Source organism: Hippopotamus amphibius, chromosome 14 (assembly GCF_030028045.1).
Source record: "Hippopotamus amphibius kiboko isolate mHipAmp2 chromosome 14, mHipAmp2.hap2, whole genome shotgun sequence".
Taxonomy (NCBI): Eukaryota; Metazoa; Chordata; class Mammalia; order Artiodactyla; family Hippopotamidae; genus Hippopotamus; species Hippopotamus amphibius.
Genome location: NC_080199.1, coordinates 18,296,410 through 18,315,549, shown reverse-complemented (window position 1 = coordinate 18,315,549; position 19,140 = coordinate 18,296,410). Strand labels below are relative to the sequence as shown.

General features: G+C 41.5%; 1 protein-coding gene across 1 annotated transcript in view; it reads left to right on the top strand.

Annotated features, from left to right (window-relative positions):
• Nucleotides 1–19,140, top strand: part of GPC6 (glypican 6) — a 1,066,366-nt gene that overhangs the window by 1,033,839 nt on the left and 13,387 nt on the right. The window contains exon 7 of the mRNA XM_057707663.1: nucleotides 11,546–11,682. Coding sequence (XP_057563646.1) covers nucleotides 11,546–11,682 — 137 coding nt within the window. The remainder of the gene's footprint in view (nucleotides 1–11,545; nucleotides 11,683–19,140) is intronic.

Sequence of the window (19,140 nt, the reverse complement as noted above, 5' to 3'; positions counted from 1 at the left end):
CCCCACCCTCCCCGCCCCAGTCCTCTAAGGCATCTTCCATCTTCGAGTTGGACTCCCTTTGTTATACAACAACTTCCCACTGACTATTTTACAGTTGGTAGTATATATATGTCTGTGCTACTCTCTCGCTTCCTCTCAGTTTCCCCTTCACCCCCCGCCCCCTCCCATACCTCGAGTTCTCCAGTCCATTCTCTGTATCTGCATCCTTGTTCTTGTCACTGAGTTCATCAGTACCATTTTTAGATTCCGTATATGTGAGTTAGCATACAATATTTGTCCTTCTCTTTCTGACTTACTTCACTCTGTATGACAGATTGTAGTTCTATCCACCTCATTACATATAGCTCCATCTCATCCCTTTTTATATCTGAGTAATATTCCATTGTATATATATGCCACATCTTCTGTATCCATTCATTTGTTGATGGGCATTTAGGTTGCTTCCATGTCCTGGCTATTGTAAAGAGTGCTGCAATAAACATGATGGTACAAGTTTCTTTTGGGATTATGGTTTTCTTTGGGTATATGCCCAGGAGTGGGATTACTGGATCATATGGTAGTTCTATTTGTAGTTTTTTAAGGAACCTCCAAATTGTTTTCCATAGTGGCTGTACCAACTTACAGTCCCACCAACAGTGCAGGAGAGTTCCCTTTTCTCCACACCCTCTCCAACATTTGTTGTTTCCAGATTTTGTGATGATGGCCATTCTGATCGGTGTGAGATGATACCTCATTGTGGCTTTGACTTGCATTTCTCTGATGATTAGTGATGTTGAGCATCTTTTCATGTGTTTGTTGGCCATCTGTATGTCTTCTTTGGAGAAATGTCTATTTAGGTCTTCTGCCCATTTGTGCATTGGGTTATTTGCTTTTTTGGTATTAAGCTGCATGAGCTGCTTGTATATTTTGGAGGTTAATCCTTTGTCCGTTGTTTCATAGACAATTATTTTTTCCCATTCTGAGGGTTGCCTTTTAGTCTTGTTTATGGTTTCTTTCACTGTGCAAAAGCTTTTAAGTTTCATGAGGTCCCATTTGTTTCTTCTTGATTTTATTTCCCTGATTCTAGGAGGTGGGTCAAAAAGGATCTTGCTTTGATGGATGTCATAGAGTGTTCTGCCTATGTTTTCCTCTAGGAGTTTTATAGTGTCTGGCCTTCCATGTAGGTCTTTAATCCATTTGGAGTTTATTTTTGTGTATGGTGTTAAGAAGTGTTCTAATTTCATTCTTTTACATGTAGCTGTCCAATTTTCCCAGCACCACTTCTTGAAGAGGCTGTCTTTTTTCCATTGTATACTCATGCCTCCTTTGTCAAAGATAAGATGCCCATATGTGTTTGGGCTTACTTCTGAGTTCTCTATTCTATTCCATTGATTTTCCTTTCTATTTTTGTGCCAGCACCATACTGTCTTGATCACTATGGCCTTGTAGTATAGTTTGAAGTCAGGAGGCCTGATTCCACCAACTCCATTTTTCCTTCTCAAGATTGCTTTGGCTATTGGGGGTCTTTTGCCTTTCCATGCAAATCGTAAGATTTCTTGCTCTAGTTCTGTGAAAAATGCCATTGGTAATTTGATCAGGATTGCATTAAATCTGTAAATTGCTTTGGGTAGTACAGACATTTTCATGATGTTGATTCTTCCAATCCAGGAACATGGTATGTCCCTCCATCTGTTTGTGTCGTCTTTGATTTCTTTCATCAATGTCTTAAAGTTTTCTGCATACAGATCTTTTGCCTCCTTAGGCAGGTTGATTCCTAGGTATTTTATTCTTTTCGTTGCAATGGTGAATGGGAGAGTTTCCTTAATTTCTCTTTCTGCTCTTTCATTGTTAGTGTATAGGAATGCAAGAGATTTCTGTGCATTAATTTTGTATCCTGCTACTTGACTAAACTCATCAATGAGTGCTAGCAGTTTTCTGGTAGAGTCTTTAGGGTTTTCTATATATGATATCATGTCATCTGCAAAGAGTGACAATTTTACTTCTTCTTTTCCAATTTGGATTCCTTTAATTTCTTTTTCTTCTCTGATTGCTGTGGCTAAAACTTCCAAAACTATGTTGAATAATAGTGGTGAGAGTGGACACCCTTGTCTTGTTCCTGTTCCTAGAGGGAATTCTTCCAGTTTTTCCCCATTGAGAACGATGTTGGCTTTTGGTTTTTCATATATGGCTTTTATGATGTTGAGGTAATTTCCTTCTATGCCCATTTCCTGGAGAGCTTTTATCATAAATGGATGTTGAACTTTGTCAAAAGCTTTTTCTGCATCTATTGAAATGATCATATGGTTTTTATCCTTCAATTTGTTGATATGATGTATCACGTTGATTGATTTGCGTATATTGAAGAATCCTTGCATCCCAGGGATAAACCCCACTTGATCATGGTGGATGATTTTTTTAATGTGCTGTTGGAGTCTGTTAGCTAGTATTTTGTTGAGGATTTTTGCATCTATATTCATCAGTGATATTGGTCTGTAGTTTTCTTTTTTTGTGACATCTTTGCCTGGTTTTGGTATCAGGGTGATGGTAGCCTCGTAGAATGAGTTTGGGAGTGTTCCGCCTTCTGCAATATTTTGGAAGAGTTTGAGAAGGATAGGTGTTAGCTCTTCTTGAAATGTTTGATAGAATTCACCTGTGAACCCATTTGGTCCTGGGCTTTTGTGTGTTGGGAGATTTTTAATCACTGCCTCAATTTCCGTACTTGTGATTGGTCTGTTCATGGTTTCTATTTCTTCCTGGTTCAGTCTTGGAAGATTGTATTTTTCTAAGAATTTATCCATTTCTTCCAGGTTATCCAATTGATTGGCATATAGTTGCTTGTAGTAGTCTCTCATGATGTTTTGTATTTCTGAGGTGTCCGTTGTTACTTCTTTTTCATTTCTAATTCTGTTGATTTGCATCTTCTCCCTTTTTTTCTTGAGGAGTCTGGCTAATGGTTTATCAATTTTGTCAACCTTCTCAAAGAACCAGCTTTTAGTTTTATTTATTTTTCTTATGGTTTCTTTCCTTTCTTTTTCATTTATTTCTGCTCTGATCTTTATGATTTCTTTCCTTCTGCTCACTTTGGGATTTCTTTGTTCTTCTTTCTCTAGTTGTTTTAGGAGTAAGGTTAGGTTGTTTACTCGATCATTTTCTTGTTTCTTAAGGTAGGACTGTATTGCTATAAACTTCCCTCTTAGAACTGCTTTTGCTGCGTCCCATAGGTTTTGGGTTGTTGTGTTTTCGTTGTCATTTATTTCTAGATATTTTTTGATTTCCTCTTTGATTTCTTTAGTGATTCCTTGATTGTTTAAGAGTGAATTGTTTAGCCTCCATGTGTTTGTATTTTTTGCAGTTTTTTTCCTGTAATTGATATCTAGTCTCATGGCGTTGTGGTCTGAGAAGATGCTTGATATGATTTCAGTTTTCTTGAATTTGCCGAGGTTTGATTTGTGACCTAAGATGTGATCTATCCTGGAAAATGTTCCATGTGCACTTGAGAAGAAAGTGTAGTCTGTCATTTTTGTATGGAATGTCCTATAAATATCAATTAAGTTGAGATGGTCTAATGTGTCATTTAAAGCTTGTATGTCTTTATTTATTTTCTGTTTGGATGATCTGTCCATTGATGTAAGTGGGGTGTTCAAGTCTCCCACTATTATTGTGTTACTGTCGAATTCCCTTTTATAGCTGTTAGCATTTGCCTTATGTATTGAGGTGCTCCTATATTGGGTGCATAGATATTTACCATTGTGATATGTTCTTCTTGAATGGATCCCTTGATCATTATGTAATGTCCTTCCTTGTCTCTTTTAATAGTCTTTACTTTCAAGTCTAATTTGTCTGATATGAGTATTGCCACTGCAGCTTTCTTTTGACTTCCATTTGCATGGAATATCTTTTTCCATCCCTTTCCTTTCAGTCTATATGTATCCCTTGGTCTGAAGTGGGTTTCTTGTAGGCAGCATATAGAAGGGTCTTGTTTTTGTATCCATTCAGCCAGTCTGTGTCTTTTGGTTGGAGCATTTAATCCATTTACATTTAAAGTGATGATTGACATGTGTGTTCCAATGACCATTTTCTGAATTGTTTTGCATTTGTATTTGTAGGTGTTTTCCTTTTCTTGTGTTTCCTACTTAGAGAAGTTCCTTTAGCACTTGTTGTAAGGCTGGTTTGGTGGTGCTGAATTCTCTGAACTTTTGCTTGTCTGGAAAGCTTTTGATTTCTCCCTCAAATCTGAATGAGATTCTTGCTGGGTAGAGGATTCTTGGCTGTAGGTTTTTGTCTTTTAGGACTTTCAGTATATCCTGCCATTCCCTTCTGGCCAGTAGAGTTTCTGTAGAAAGGTCAGCTGTTATCCTGATGGGTTTTCCCTTATATGTTGTTTGTTGCTTTTCTCTCGCTGCTTTTAACATTTTTTCTTTGTGTTTAATTGTCATTAGTTTGATTAATATGTGTCTTGGTGTATTTCTCCTTGGGTTTATTCTGTATGGGACTCTCTGTGCTTCTTGGACTTGGTTAATTATTTCCTTTCCCATGTTGGGGAAGTTTTCCACTATAACCTCTTCAAATATTTTCTCAGACCCTTTCTTGTTTTCTTCTTCTTCTGGGATGCCTATAATTCGAATGTTGGTACACTTAATATTATCACTGAGGTCTCTGAGACTGTCTTCTATTCTTTTTATTCTTTTTTCTTTTTCCTGCTCTGTGGCATTTATTTCCCCCATTCTATCTTCCAACTCACTTATTCGTTCTTCTGCCTCAGTCATTCTGCTGGTTATAGCATCTAGAGTATTTTTAATTTCAGTTATTTTGTTATCCATTGCTGTTTGTTTTTCTGAGTTCTTATGAACTGTTTCTTGTACTTTCTCTATTTTGTTATTGAGATTTTGTATCATTTTTACTATCATTACTCTAAATTCTTTTTCAGGCATTTTTCCTATTTCCTCCTCATTGATTTGGTCTTGTGGGTTTTTTTCCTGCTCCTTTGCCTGCATGGTGTTTCTTTGTTTCCTTGTGGTTGTCCAAACTTTTGGCTTGCTTGTCCTGGTGATAGAGGTGTTTATAGAAGACTGTCCAAGCCTCAGACTAATGTCCAAGTATTGGATTAAACGAATATTAAGTCTAGGAAACACATACATGTATAAGACACACAATTACTGAATCCGTTAGGACATAAGGCTCTAGAAAGACCTGACAGAACCCCAGTGTGCTATCAGATATTCAAAGAGAAACCCAACAGAAATTGACAACTGAAACAGAACAAATCAGAGACAAAAGCAAAAGCAAACAAACAAACAAATAACACCTTACACATACAAACATTAATCCAGGGAGATTTTGTAAGCTAGGATCAAATATAGAAAAGAGCCAGAGTACCACCAGAGAGAATGGAGATTCTCAGAATGTAATTAGACAACTGTACTAAGAACTAAGATAAAGACAAAAGCCTAATATTAAATACCAAGGCAGTGCGTCATCTGGAGAATAGAGCAAGGAGTCTGAGCAGACCGATAGTGTTGCCTATAAGTATGTTAAGATAAAATAAACTTAAAATGGCTGGAAGAAAGGGGAACAGAAGAGCATAATGTGGTTGGAAATATGCAAATAAAAAGAAAGGAATAGAAATGTATAAAAGATAGGGATGAAAGGAAAGTATGAGAGATATATTGTCTGTACTTCCAAAAACTTAGCTAGATATAGAAGTATATAAAAAGGCAAAAAAAAAAGAAAAAAAAATCATTAAAAAATTATGTTATAAAGCTTGTAGGGCTAAGATCATATTTAATAAAGAAAAAATAAAAAGAGAGAGAGAGAGAAAAAGAAAAAAAAAAAATCCAGAACTGATCCCAGAATGGACCAGTTCAATAGGTATTGATACTACTATTTCTGTTTCCTTAGCGTCTCAGCTGTAAGTGTCCTTCTCCTTGCCTTGGGTTTTTTTGCATTATTGTGTGACCAGCAGAGGTTCCTTTATTGTTCGTCTGTAAGCGTCGATGTGTGGGGAGGGAGAGGGTACAATAGTGGGTCCTTCTCCTGGGAGTGAGTGAGCAGTGGCACACTGTTGTTTCAGTCGGGCTTGGAGGTGCCTGTTGCAGAGGGATGCCCGCGGCTCAGGCATAAACAGAAAGTCTTAGAGTTGGGCCTCTCTCAGGTTTTTTGTTGTTGTTGTTGCTGTTGTTGTTGTTGTTGTTGTTTTTTTCTCTCTCGGCAGCCTCCCTGCTGCTGGCGTTGCAAGGGGTTTTAATCTAGCCCCGCCCGAATGCCTGAGGGTGCTTGTTATCCCTGAGCACCTTAGGTGGCCCACAGGGCGTCTCTCCACTGCCTGCTGCAGAGGCGCCGAAAGAGAGAGAGAGAGAGGCTACGAGCGTGGCTCCTCCCCCCCGCCCGTGAGCCTGCAGCCTCCAGCCGCCATCATGGCCGGGCAGCTCTCAGGGACGGGCACTCCTCTCCGCGGACCTCCTCCCTCCTGTCCTCTCGGTCCGTCACCCTACCGGCAACAATGTTTCTCACCCTGAACCAGCTCTCCGGTTCCCACGCTCCCGCTCCTGGACCCTCCGTTCAGCCGCGGATCGATGTCTCGGTCCGGGAACGCTGAGCTGCGCTGCGGACCCTCCGTATGTTTCTCACTCCCTCCCGTCTGCCACAGCTCCGCCGCTTCACCCTCTTTGAGCCCTCGTAGATGCCTCCCTACCGGCTATGTCGGGCTCCCCGCGGTCCTTTCTGGTGTCCGAGGCCGTCTGCTGGTGTTCAGCTGGTTCTCTGTGGGAATGACTGCGTCCTTCCGTGCATTCCCAATGCATCTGTGGAGAGGGATGCACTCCACGTCTCTCTACTTCGCCGCCATCTTTTCTCCCCCAGGGCTCACTCTTATTGTCAGCAATATATTTCTTCCAAGAGTGCTTGCTAGCATAAAGCTTAGCACACTGTTGTGTGTACTTAAGTCTCTAGGAAAAAGAGAAACTCAGATCCAGAGCTACAGCAAAGAAAGTTACATTATTATTCAAAAAGGAAAAGAAAATGAAAAAATATTTCTGAATGGTGTGAGAATTGAAAAACTTTCTTGATACTAAAAAAACAAAGTGCAATCATTCAGCTATTCTTTAGAATCAAAGGCATATTCCTCTCCAGTGGCTAATAGTGTCCTTTTTTTTCAGCTGTCTGCCTCACCACCCTAGCCTAGAAGTGAATTGGATGATGTTTTCCTGCAGAATGTTAAAATAGCATTTGCATCTCTCACTGCTCCTTTCCCGTTAACGTTGCACAATGAAAATGCCTGGCTTCTGAAATGCCAGGGTGAACATGACCTGATTATAACTTGTGCCCTGGGGAACGGTCAGAGGGAACCCTTACCCCTCACTAAGCCAGATACAAGTCCTGGGAGGAACCCTCAGTGCCTCCCCGCTCCCCACCCTTTTAAGATAAGAGCCCACATTGTGTGACCTACCCCGCCCCCAACTATCTTGTGTTAGTCATAAGGCCTATGACCTTGTAATAGACTAGGACAATTAAACCCATTTTCTCAATCCACATTTATTGAGCACCTACTGTCTGCTGAGACTTGTGTGTCTAACTCATCTCTGTTTGCCTAGGACACGCTAAAAATTCAGTTTCCTAGATTCCCCTATGTCCCAGGCAAAATGGGATTGTTGGTCACTCAACCCCTTCTAAGCACTGATAACAAAGACAAACCCTGTCCCTGCCCTTGAAAAGCATGTGGTCTTAGAGAGAATCAGAAAAGTAAGCCAATTATAAGGGATCAGAGTGATCAGTACTCAGAATCATGAATGGGGCGCCCTGCAGAACACATCCATATCTAACCAGTGGGCCAGAGAATGCACCGTGCAAGATACGATGCTTGAGAGTGATTTAAGGAAAGAACAGCATGACATACTATTAAACTTGGCAAATATTAAAAGGGGCGATACCTGTAGGATGCCATGCAATTTTATTCTTTCTCTGTCTCAAAATATATATATTTGGTTCAGATTACCACAACATAAGGGCGGGATTTCAGTATGAAATAAGCAGAAAGGGGAAGGCTTATTCTTGGTATATCTATTATGGGACAGAATAAAGCTTACAGTATGTCCATCCTGAAGCCGGTGATCATTTTCTGAACTAGCGATGAATATGTGATACCTATTTCTGCCTCCAGGGTTTGTGCTGGAGAACAGTGAGGATGAGTGGCCTAAGGGGGTAGTCCAGGTTAGAGGTTAGGGACACCTAAGTGACACCCTGCAGAACAAATAAAACATGAAGGTTTTTATTTCTGACATGTTTAATTTTTAAAAAAATTCAAACTTACTGGAAAACTGCAATTTTTGAAAAAATTTTATACCTCCATCTACAAGTAGATTTACCAATTATTAAAATTTTCTTACATTTGCTTACTCTCTCTTGCTCTATAAACCTACTTATTATTATTATTATTATTATTCTTGAATCATTCTAGAATAAGTTGTGGAAATCATAACTTTTCAATTCTAAATACTCCAGTGTGTATCTCCTAAGGCCGTGACATTCCCGTGTTATCACAAGATGAGTTCATACACAGGATATTTAACACTGATGCAATATTATTATCTAATACAGAGTCAGTGTTCGAATTTTGGCAACTATCTCAATAATATCCTTTTTGGCAATTATTTTTCCAATCTAGTGCCCAATCCAGAACCATCCACTGCATTTGGACGCCATGTCTTTTATTCTCCTTAATTTAGATGAACTCTTCAGCTTTTATCTTTTATAATTGACATTTTTGAGGAATACAGGCCAGTTGTTTTGTAAAACATCCCTCAGTTGGGGTTTGTCTAGTGTGTCCTCGTGACTGGATTGAGGTTGTGAATTTTCACTGCATAAGTGACGTATCCTTCTTGTCCCATCACATCAGGAGGTACCCGCTATCCATTTGTCCCATAACTTTGATCACTTGGTTAAGGTGGGGGCTGCCAAGTTTCTGTACCATAAAACGATGACGCGTTGTCTCTTGTAATAATAAATCATCTGTGGAGGATGCTTTGGGATTGTGTAAATATCCTGTTCCCCATCAACTTTTACCCAATTTTTTCTGCACTTGTACTAGTTTCCTAGGGCTGTGTAACCACCAACTGGGTGGCTTACAACAACAGAAATTTAATTTTCACAGTCTGGAGGCTGGAAGTCTGAGATCCAGGTGTCAGCAGGGCTGTTTCCTTCCAAGGCTGTGAGGGAGAATCTGTCCGGGCCTGTCCCCTGGCTTCCGGTGGCTCGCTGGCCATCTCTGGTGCTCCTTGGCTTGTAGATGCATCACCCCAACCTCTGCCTTCATCTTCATGTGGTGTGCTCCCTATGTGTGTCTGTCTCTGTGGTGTCTAAATCTCTCTTTTTTATAAGGACAAAGTCATATTGGATGAGGGCCCATCCTAATGACCCAATTTTAACTTGATTATCTGCAAAGACTCTGTTTCCAAATAAGGTCAAGGTCGCAATCACAGGTTGTGGTGGGCAGGCTCCAACATCTTTTGGGGCAGACACAATTCAACCCACTGTAGCATCATTGATGATACTTACTGAGATCAATTATTATTATGAGATGGCTACAGAATGGTGATTTTTCTATCATGCTTTCAACATTTCTTAGTTGGTGTTTCTAGGGTTTGATGGTTTTTGAATAATTGTTAAACAGAGAATGTCTACCCATCTTTGGCTGGATAGAAGTAATCACATATCTTTAAAACAAAAAATAAAAAACCAATAATAATATGCATATACTGGGAATGGTGAACAGAAAAGGACAGGCATCGTCACAACCCCCTTAGCCAGTCAGATTGGCTGGAAGGAGAGCCGGGGGGCAGCCTGTAGACCAAAGTCAGCATGAATGGGGGAAATCAGAGAGTGTAGTTTTTAAGCTACCCTAAACATTTGCTGAGTGTAAGCTACTCCTTGGAATGTCATTGCTTGTGGATTTTTTTTTTTTTTTAAGCTCTGAAACAAAAGTAACACCAGTATTGAAGAATGTGTACCAGGTTTTTGGATTCAGCATTCTGGTCGCCCTCAGTCCTTGACTGGTGAACAGATATTTCCCAGGACTGAAATCTCTGTCATCATCAGAATTGCAGATAAGCAAGGGCCAAACACTGTACAATTCTGGAACTACCAAGAAATATGACTAGGGTCAAGATGAAATGTTAGAGATCTTTTATTTCTTTGTGTTTCCTCTTAAACTTGACAACAGATCTTAGGAATTTTTTCTCTCTGTGTTGACTCCATCCACAGTAAACACAGAATACTTTGTTTCCAAAGGCCATTGATCACAAGTGTCCGTGGTCTTCCCATTTAGGATGCTGTATAGGTTCGCTAGGGCTGTTGTGATGAGGTGTGGGTGGCTGAAACAGTTTCAGAATTGTCTCACAGTTCTGGAGGCTAGAAGTCCAAGATCAAGGTGTCGGCAGGACTGGTTGCTTCTGAGGGCTGCAAAGGAAGGATTTTTCCAGGTTTCCCTCCTTGGTTTGTAGACGAATATTTTCTTCCTGTGTCTCTTCACATTGTCTTACTTCTATGCATATCTCTGTGTCCAGATTTCCCCTTTTTATACGGATACCAGTGCTATTGGATTAGGGCCACCCTAATGAGCTCCTTTTAACGTCCTCATCTCTGTAAAGAACCCAGCTCCAAATAAGGTCATATTCGTAAGGTACCAAGGGTTAGGGCTTCAGCATACAAATGTTAGGGGGGCATAATTCAATCTATAAGAGAGCCATTTCGACCATCCATAGATTTTCCCAATGTTCATGTAGACAGAATAGGACATCAGGGTGTAACTGCACAAACCTAGATTCTAATTGTGAAGCTAAAATAATACTGAATCCCTCTCCTTGCCCTTTCCACAGATGAAAAGTCACTGCTGAGCCTGAAAACACTAAAGATGCTGGTACTAATGTCCTCCCAGCCATCCACCGACAGGGCTGTGGATTTTACACTTACCTGTAATTGGAATGACTCCTCTCTCTGTTGCTAGATTTTTAAGTGGGTTTGGGTTACTGCTCATGATCCAAGAGTGTGCTGTGTGGGCCTGTCAGTTGGTCAAGAGCAGAGGTTACCAGCAGCTGAATTAGTGACAATATTCATTTCTTGCAGAAACAAATAGAACTTTGGGGAAAGTGTTGGATCTCTTTGCACATCCTTTAGGACTGCATTTATCTGACATCCAGGCAAATGAATCCTAAAGAATATATTTAGAGTGTTTGCAATAGGCGACACCTGTTTCTCACAGCTGGAGAGGGACCCGAAGCCAGTTGAGATGCTTCATAAGTTTTTAATTCAAAGGATGGGAGGACAGAGAAGATGGAAAACCAAGAACCAATTACCTGAGAACTCTCTGCTGGAAGCTAGAGGGAGATGGAGGAAGGAGGAAGTGAAGCTTTCCTGGGCAACAAATCCTCCAGGATAGTGTCTCTCTTAAAGCCGATGGAGAGTCTGTGCTCATTGTATCCCAGATTCTGCAACCTTCCCCTGAGTTGTGTCCTTGTGTAGAAACGGACACTGCCTGGGGAGAATGTTCACTCTCTTTCCTTGCTTTCTTGATCAGGTCACAGACATAAAAGAGAAACTGAAGCTCTCTAAAAAGGTCTGGTCGGCGTTGCCCTACACCATCTGCAAGGACGAGAGCGTGACGGCGGGCACGTCCAACGAAGAGGAGTGTTGGAACGGGCACAGCAAAGCCAGGTGAGGGCGGCTCGCTGTTCTTATGACGGGGCATTGCACATCCAGCCCTGGAAGGCTCTCCTGGCACAGAGCTGCAGACCTGTTTATGCAAAAACCAACGGAGGGTGGAGGGACAAGTCGTCACTTAGCGACAGCTGTTCAGTGTGACAGGTTTGATGGGCACCTGGGAGCACTTACTCTCAAGGTGCCATTAAGCATGGAATCCTTGTTCTGAATGTCTCGCCTCTGGATGAGGATGGAGGGATGGTGACAGATGCCAGGTTACAGATATCCTGAGATCACAAAGAGCTTTTTATGTTCACTTAATAACTTTAAGATAGCAGAGCTATTTTTATCCATAGTTAAATTTGCACAGCTTACTGGGTTTTTTTCCATCACAAGTTAAACAGGAAATGAACATTCAACTGTAATGTTTTTCACCCCAGGAGAAAAAAAAATATTGAAGTCTCATTGAAAGGGTAAGGGGAAAAGAAAACGACAGACAGACAACCAGGAAAGTGTTCTCATAGGTCCCAAGCTTGGCAAGTCCCATTGGAATCTCCTGATGAGAGATGGCTCTGTTCTCATCCTCTGCTCTGCCGTCCAATGCTACTGCCACTTGCTATGGAATTTCTGAACTTCTTGATTCAGCCCAGAAACGGGCTTGGCCTGAGTTTTCATAGGGTGGAGAAGTTGGACAGGAAAACTGGCTAGGAGTTGGCAGGCAGGCCAGACACCAGGAGAGGAGTCTGTCTGAGCCCTTCTCAGCAGGGATGCAGGTGGGTAGAGCAGCTGGTAAATTGCACTCAAGGAATCTTTGGGGATCAACCAGCAGGTGGAGAAGCTAAGAGAGGGGTCTGTTCTGAGGCCTTATTGGGCAGTTTCAAGTATATGAAGCAGCTGTGATGAGAAGGGAACAAGAAGATTCATGGATATCAAGTTCAGAAGAAGCTGCAGAAGGCAGGGGTGCAAGCAAGGTGCTCACTGGGTGTAATTTCTCACACTGCTGAGTTGCAGTTTTTAGCATCTATTGGTAGTGCGGTTATTAGCCATACTAGAGAGAGCTTAGCAAGATGAAAACAAGACAGCTATAGAAAGAACTGTAATCATTTCAAGATACCCCCAAATATCAGTGTACAAATCTTAGATCGTGAGGGTACAAAAGACTATTCATGGTATCAACAACATTCCCCTCAAAAATGCTTAGTACTTTATCAGTGGCCAGCCTTTTAGGAAGGAGACCTTGGGCCAGCAAATTCAGCTGCGAATTAACAGCTTCTAATGTGTCTTTTCCTAATGACTGTACAAAAAGACAGTGTAAAGGATGACCAGATGGCCTAATGAATAAAGTGGTTGATTTTTTTGAGCTGCTCTGTTACCCATCTGTGTTTACCTCTTAGCCTCGGCGAAAACAAAGGCTGTGTTTTGAACCACATTCCCGTGGATATTTACACAGGTTACTGGATATTAGCGCATATAATTTCTGACAAAAGGAAATATAAAGAAAGGTTTTGGAGGGGACTACATTCGACTAAGAAAATGAATGGGGAAAGATAAAGACCATTGTAGTCAGAGCAACAAGAGACTGCGATGGTTCAACCAAGTTCCTCACTGTGCAGTCAGGAACCTAGACAGGGTAAACCATTCGTCCGTCTAAGGTCAGCCAATGAACAAGGGTGAAAACTGAAATCTCCCAAACCCGAGAGAGTATTCTTTTCACTTCAACAGCCTGACTCTAAAACAAACGACAGATAAATACTACCCTCCCCAGGTTAGGAGAACAAATGAAACAGATCCTTTGCTCTGTAGAAGACTTAATGTGTCTGCATCCATTCGGCCCATCAGCAATGGTATTAAGCACTCCCTCAGCCCAGGCACCATGCAAGGCTCTGTGAATTAAATACTATGTGATGGCAGTGGTGTCTGTCAACACATGAAAAGGCACAGTGGCTGGAGAGACGACAGTGGATTTTGGAATTTTAAGTACCATCCTGTTAGACTGTAGGTTGGGAAAGGACCACACGGGTGGAGACACACCTGGATCAGCAGTCAGGGACCAGATTTAAATTTTATCCTGAGGTCCATGGGAAGCCATTGGAGGATTTTGTGCAGGTGACGGAACTCATCAAACTTAATGCAATAAAGTCATTTGCTGGAGTATTCCAGAATTTAACCCAGTGTATTATTTAAAAGATAAGGCTGTCAAATATTTGTAACTCAGATTATATTTCCAATGAAAAATTATAATTTTATGGAGTTTTTTTAGTTCCATGCTTTTTAATTCTTCCACTGGGATGGAATCTTTATATTATAACTTTATATTTAATAACATTGAAGGTAGATAACCAATAAAGACTTGTTGGATTAAATTTAATTGAAGCTTTCTTCTCATCCAAATATTAATTGATCTAGGAATACATGAGAGAAGTTTTCATTAAAAAAAACTCCACTGAACTATTTTGTAAGTTGAAAAATCCATTTGCAATGCAGACAATCTATTTTTCCCCTATTTTTGAAGTATGGACTTTCAGATGATAGGCCTTCGTAAATGTTTAGGAATGCTTGTAAAAAAGAAAGTATTCTTTCGAGGATGGAAGATGCCTTAGAGGACTGGGGCGGGGAGCGTGGGGGGACTCGAGGGGGGGGAGTCAAGGAAGGGAGGGAATACGGGGATATGTGTATAAAAACAGATGATTGAACTTGGTGTACCCCCCCCAAAAAAAAAATAATAATAATAACCAAAAAAAAAAAAAAAGAAAGAAAGTATTCTTGTCATCCTGTGAAATAAAAGAACCAGAACCTTTATTAAAAAAAAAAATCTATCAAGTGTTAATAGGTATGGAACAGTGATGCTTATTAGCATTGATAGAGACTGTCTGGAGTTTCAAAATTCAAGCCTGTGGGATGGGGCTGCCGGTCACCCAGACATTTTTTCCTCTCTTTGTATTTTATGCGTCCGACTCTTTCAGCCACAGTCTTTGCAGCCCTTTTATCCTAAGTATTTGCTCAGACTTCTCTGCCATCACCGGTATTTCTCCTGATTGTTTTCTGAAAGCTGCTCTGCAAGCTCCTTTCCATACTCCCTTGGCTCCAAAGCATGCCTACTTCACATGTTAACATTTCTGAAAGCAAAAGGACTCCTTCAGTGGAAATGGCCCTTTACTCCAGTATGTACTATTTTCCCAAATAGCTGTTACTAAATGAATATCACCTGTTGAAGTTAATGATGACTTGAAACAAAACAGGATACACACAGATGCAGCTGCTATGGCAACCACAGGGTGACAGCTGCTGTGTTGAGATGATGGTCAAGGGTATGTGAGCAGTGGCTCCCCTAGAACACGAACCCATCTTCATCCCCTGCTCCCATCTTTGCCCACCTCTGGCGGATCTCACTCTGCTTCAGTAGCTGAGCAGTTCTGGAAACAGGAGGTGAGGCAGAAGGAGGAGACTGGGCGCTCTGACAGGAGGAAATTGTGGGCAGGCCGATGACCCTATCAGCACGTAAAGCTCCATTCTGACAACAAGACAAGGTGGTCAGGAGAGGCCCTTCCCTGCTTCTCCTTCCCTTGCCAACCTACTGGGACAATTTAAAGAGCAATGTAATAATGTCTGTGAGAATAGGTGGTAAACTCTAAAGCAGTGATTCTCAAATGCATAGGCTAAAATCTGGGGGATCTTGTTAAAAATGCAGATTCTGATTCAGTAAGGCTGTAGAGGGACTGAGATTCTGCACTTCTTACAAGCTTCCAGGAGATGCAGATGTTGCTGGTGCAGGGACTGTGCTTTGGGTATCGCCTCGAAGGCAGAGTTGCCAGATTTAGCGTGTAAAAACAGCAGACACCAAAGGGAACACATTCATACTAAAAAAAGGATTCATTGTTTATCTGAAATTCAGATTTCACTGGCAGTCCTATATTTTATCTGGCAGCCCCACTTTAAGTTCCCATTAATACGTAAGATATTCCCTTTTTCAGTTCATGCTCAAGCCTCAAGGAGCATGTTACAATTTGCTGTTTCCTCTTCTCCTCCAAGGATACCCTTGATGTTTCCTTTAATGGGGTTTTTCTTATATTAAAAACAACAGCAACTGGGTTGGGCTGGTCACATGGTTCATTTGTAACATCACCCACTAAAGATAGCCGGAGCCCAGGCCAGGTTGAAGTCATCTCAACAATGAATTGCTTAAGCTTCACAAGTGCATCAAGAGGGAATTTTAAGTTGGAAATGCAACACAGCCTTCACAAGACAAGATACTGTCTGCACAAACCTCTGGTCTCTAATGAGATGCCCTTGGGGGCCAAGGATAGGTACTTGAATCCCTGGTCAGTACTGGATTCAATTAGTGTCTTAGCTCAGGCTGCTATAACAAAAATACCATAGACTGAGAGGTTTAAACTGCAATTTATTTTCTCATAGTCTGGAGGCTAGAAGTCCACAGGGTTGGATTCTAGTGAGAGTCTTCTTCTGAGCTTGTGGATGACCACTTTCTTGCTGTGCCTCACATGGCAGAGAAAGAGGGCTCTGATCGCTCCTCCCTCCTCCTCCTTCTTCTCCCTCTCCTTCTCCTTCTCCTTCTCCTTCTTCTTCCTCCTCAGGCACTAATCCCGTCATAGGGTCTCCACCTTCACAACCTTATCTAAACCTAATTATCTCCCCACAACCCCACTTCCAATACCATCACATTGAGGGTTAGGGCTTCAACCTGTGGCTCTTGGCAGGACACAAACATTCGGTCTACAGCAGATAGTACTCAGATCCATATCCTGCTTTATCAGAATAGCTCACAAAGAACGTGGGCCAGTGTCAGTCACTCAAGAAAAGCAGCCTCAGATGCAATGTTACCAGCAGGAAAGTAAGCTGGCGAGTGGAACTTCTCACCCTCCCATATCCCACTGACCTAAGCAACTTCTTAGGGAGAAATGAGACACAGCAACACTCCAACTTAACTCAGGTGAACAGAAGGTGAAAGGAAGCTAGGCAGTAAAGGAGGAAAATCAATAATAATCTAGAAGTCCAAAGGGAAAAAAATGTTTAAAGTCGTGGTGCAGGTTACAGATCTAGGCTTCTAAAAACTCCCAGGGTGAACCTAGAGCCCCTAGGAGGACATCAGAGTCTTCTGTCACCCCTGGGAAGGGCATTCTGGGCAGCCGGTGGCTGAAATGAGCTGTCTGTACAGGGGCTAGAGCATGATTCGCTAGCAGCAGGAAAGCATAGGCTCAGAAGGAAATAAAACTTTGTATGATTAGCATGTAGTGGTTAGAGCACTGTCAGGCAGCAGCAGAAGGAAAACTAAAGCCCCCAGGATGTTCTAAGGGCTCTTACCTTTTTGCTTGTATAGAAGAAAATTCTCGCTTTTGAGGATGTAACTGTGTTGAATTATATCATCTGTACCTTCCTTGAGGAATGTATTCTCGTCAAGGGGATTTCTTTCTAAGTTCATAGGAGCTAAAAAGGAAAGGGGAGTGTGACAGACGATGGGATGGGGCAGGAGAAATGCAATGAAAGCCAATCTGAGGAAAGTCCCTGCAGCATGTGAATCTCATGATAGAACATACATGAATCTCAGAGTCTTCAGGGTTTCTTGAGTCAGTTATATCCAGGCTCTTCCTTCTCTCCCCATAAAACTGGCAAAACAGCTTTCTGCCTCTGCTCCTTGTCAGCTAGTGTTTAGCCAGCACTGTGTCCTTTTTTTAAGATGCTTTCTAGAAGGAGGCCATCAAGATGCCGGCTGAGAGACAAGGATTAATTGGATCCGTTGGAAACATAGCTTTTGCCGGGAGCTTCAGCTGTCTTTTAAGGCACCTGATCCTCACAGAAATAACTGTGTCCCCCAAGGAAATCCTTCCTGAGGCTAGGAGGTAAATATAATAAATTGTAAGAAATAGGAAAAATGGAAAAATCTAGAAAACAGGTCAGTCGCTCTCAGCAGCCACTGAGTGGATTGACTAAGCAAAGAAACCAGGAAGTCATGAGTGGGTACGTTTGAGCAGCTGGCAGAGGGCAGAATGGTGCATGGTGATGAGAAATCTGTCAGAGATAGTGACTCGGTAGATCTGGCGGGACAATATTGTCTTCGTCTGATTGTTGCAGGGTATATCCCAAAGCACTCCAACTGCATTTGAAAGAATTGTAAAATATTTGATGTATACCCAGCCGGGAAAACACCTGGGGAACGTGGGAAGTCTATCTGGAAGAGAACTGGTAACAGTACAAGCTGGCGCTGTTGAAAGCCCACTTCCCTTCTCTGGGATGCTTAGGAGGGACGACCCCACGAAGGCTGACTGTCCTGGGGGTGAGGGACACTGCATGCGTCTCCTGGAAGTGATGAAAAGTGTGTCTGCAAATAGGAGGAAAGAGCAGTCGACAGCTCGGCAGCCCTGAGGATTGGCTCGAGGGATTTTTTTCCCACCCACCCTGGTGTTTTCTGACTCCAGTTCTACCAAGAAAGGATGGTTCAGGCAGCTCCTGCCAAATGAATCGAGAAGCCAAGTCAAAGAATGTAGCTTCTGTTCACTCGCGCAACCAACAACCTGTGTGTCCTCCGAGAGTTCCAAGCCATTTCGTGCCATGCATCCTCCAGCTGGAGGAAAGCCACAGCAAATCCTTCTTCTGTCCATGAATCCAGGTTTAAAACTCAGAATTCTGCTGCTGTCAACCCTCCTAAAACACAAGTTTGGCATTTGAAGGAGCCACATTTGCAACTTAATTTTCATAAGAATGCATTGCAATTGCACAGTGTATTACATTTGTCAAGCGTTTTCATATACTTTCACTTAATATGGTAGCTTGTGAAACAAATAAGGTAAGTAGTATCCATATAAATATGAAAATAATTATAAAATATAAAAGTAATTATAAATATAAAAGTAATTATAAAGGGATTATAATTATATATATACTATGTATATAGTATAGTATGGTATATATATATATATATATTTATACCATATATATATGGTAACTAAGTGACCTGCTGGGTCCAGAGAGATCTCAGGTGCCCTGGGTCAGCCTCTGTGCTTTTGACCATGTCTTGGTGTCACATCTCTTTGAAGTACCTAATGCCGCAGACAACTTCAGCTCAGCAATCTTCAAGAATTTATAAACCCACTTAAAACATAAAGTCACAGTATGTTTTGAATAATACCACTTTGCAGCCAGGAAGAATGGAGAGAGAAGAAATAATCTACATCAAGAACTTTAGAAAAATGGTACTTAAAACAGTTTTTTAAACTGTGGTAAAACATACATAAATTTTACCATTTCAGCCATTTTTTGTGTCAAGTTCAAAGGCATTAAGTACATTCGCATGGTTGTGCAGCTATCACTGCCATCCCTCCACAAACATTTTAATCCTCCTCAACTAAAACTCTACACCCATAAGCAATAACTCCCCACACCTCCCTCCCCCCAGCCCCCAGCAACCACCATTCTATCTACTGTCTCTATGAATTTGACAACTTCACGTACCTTACGTAA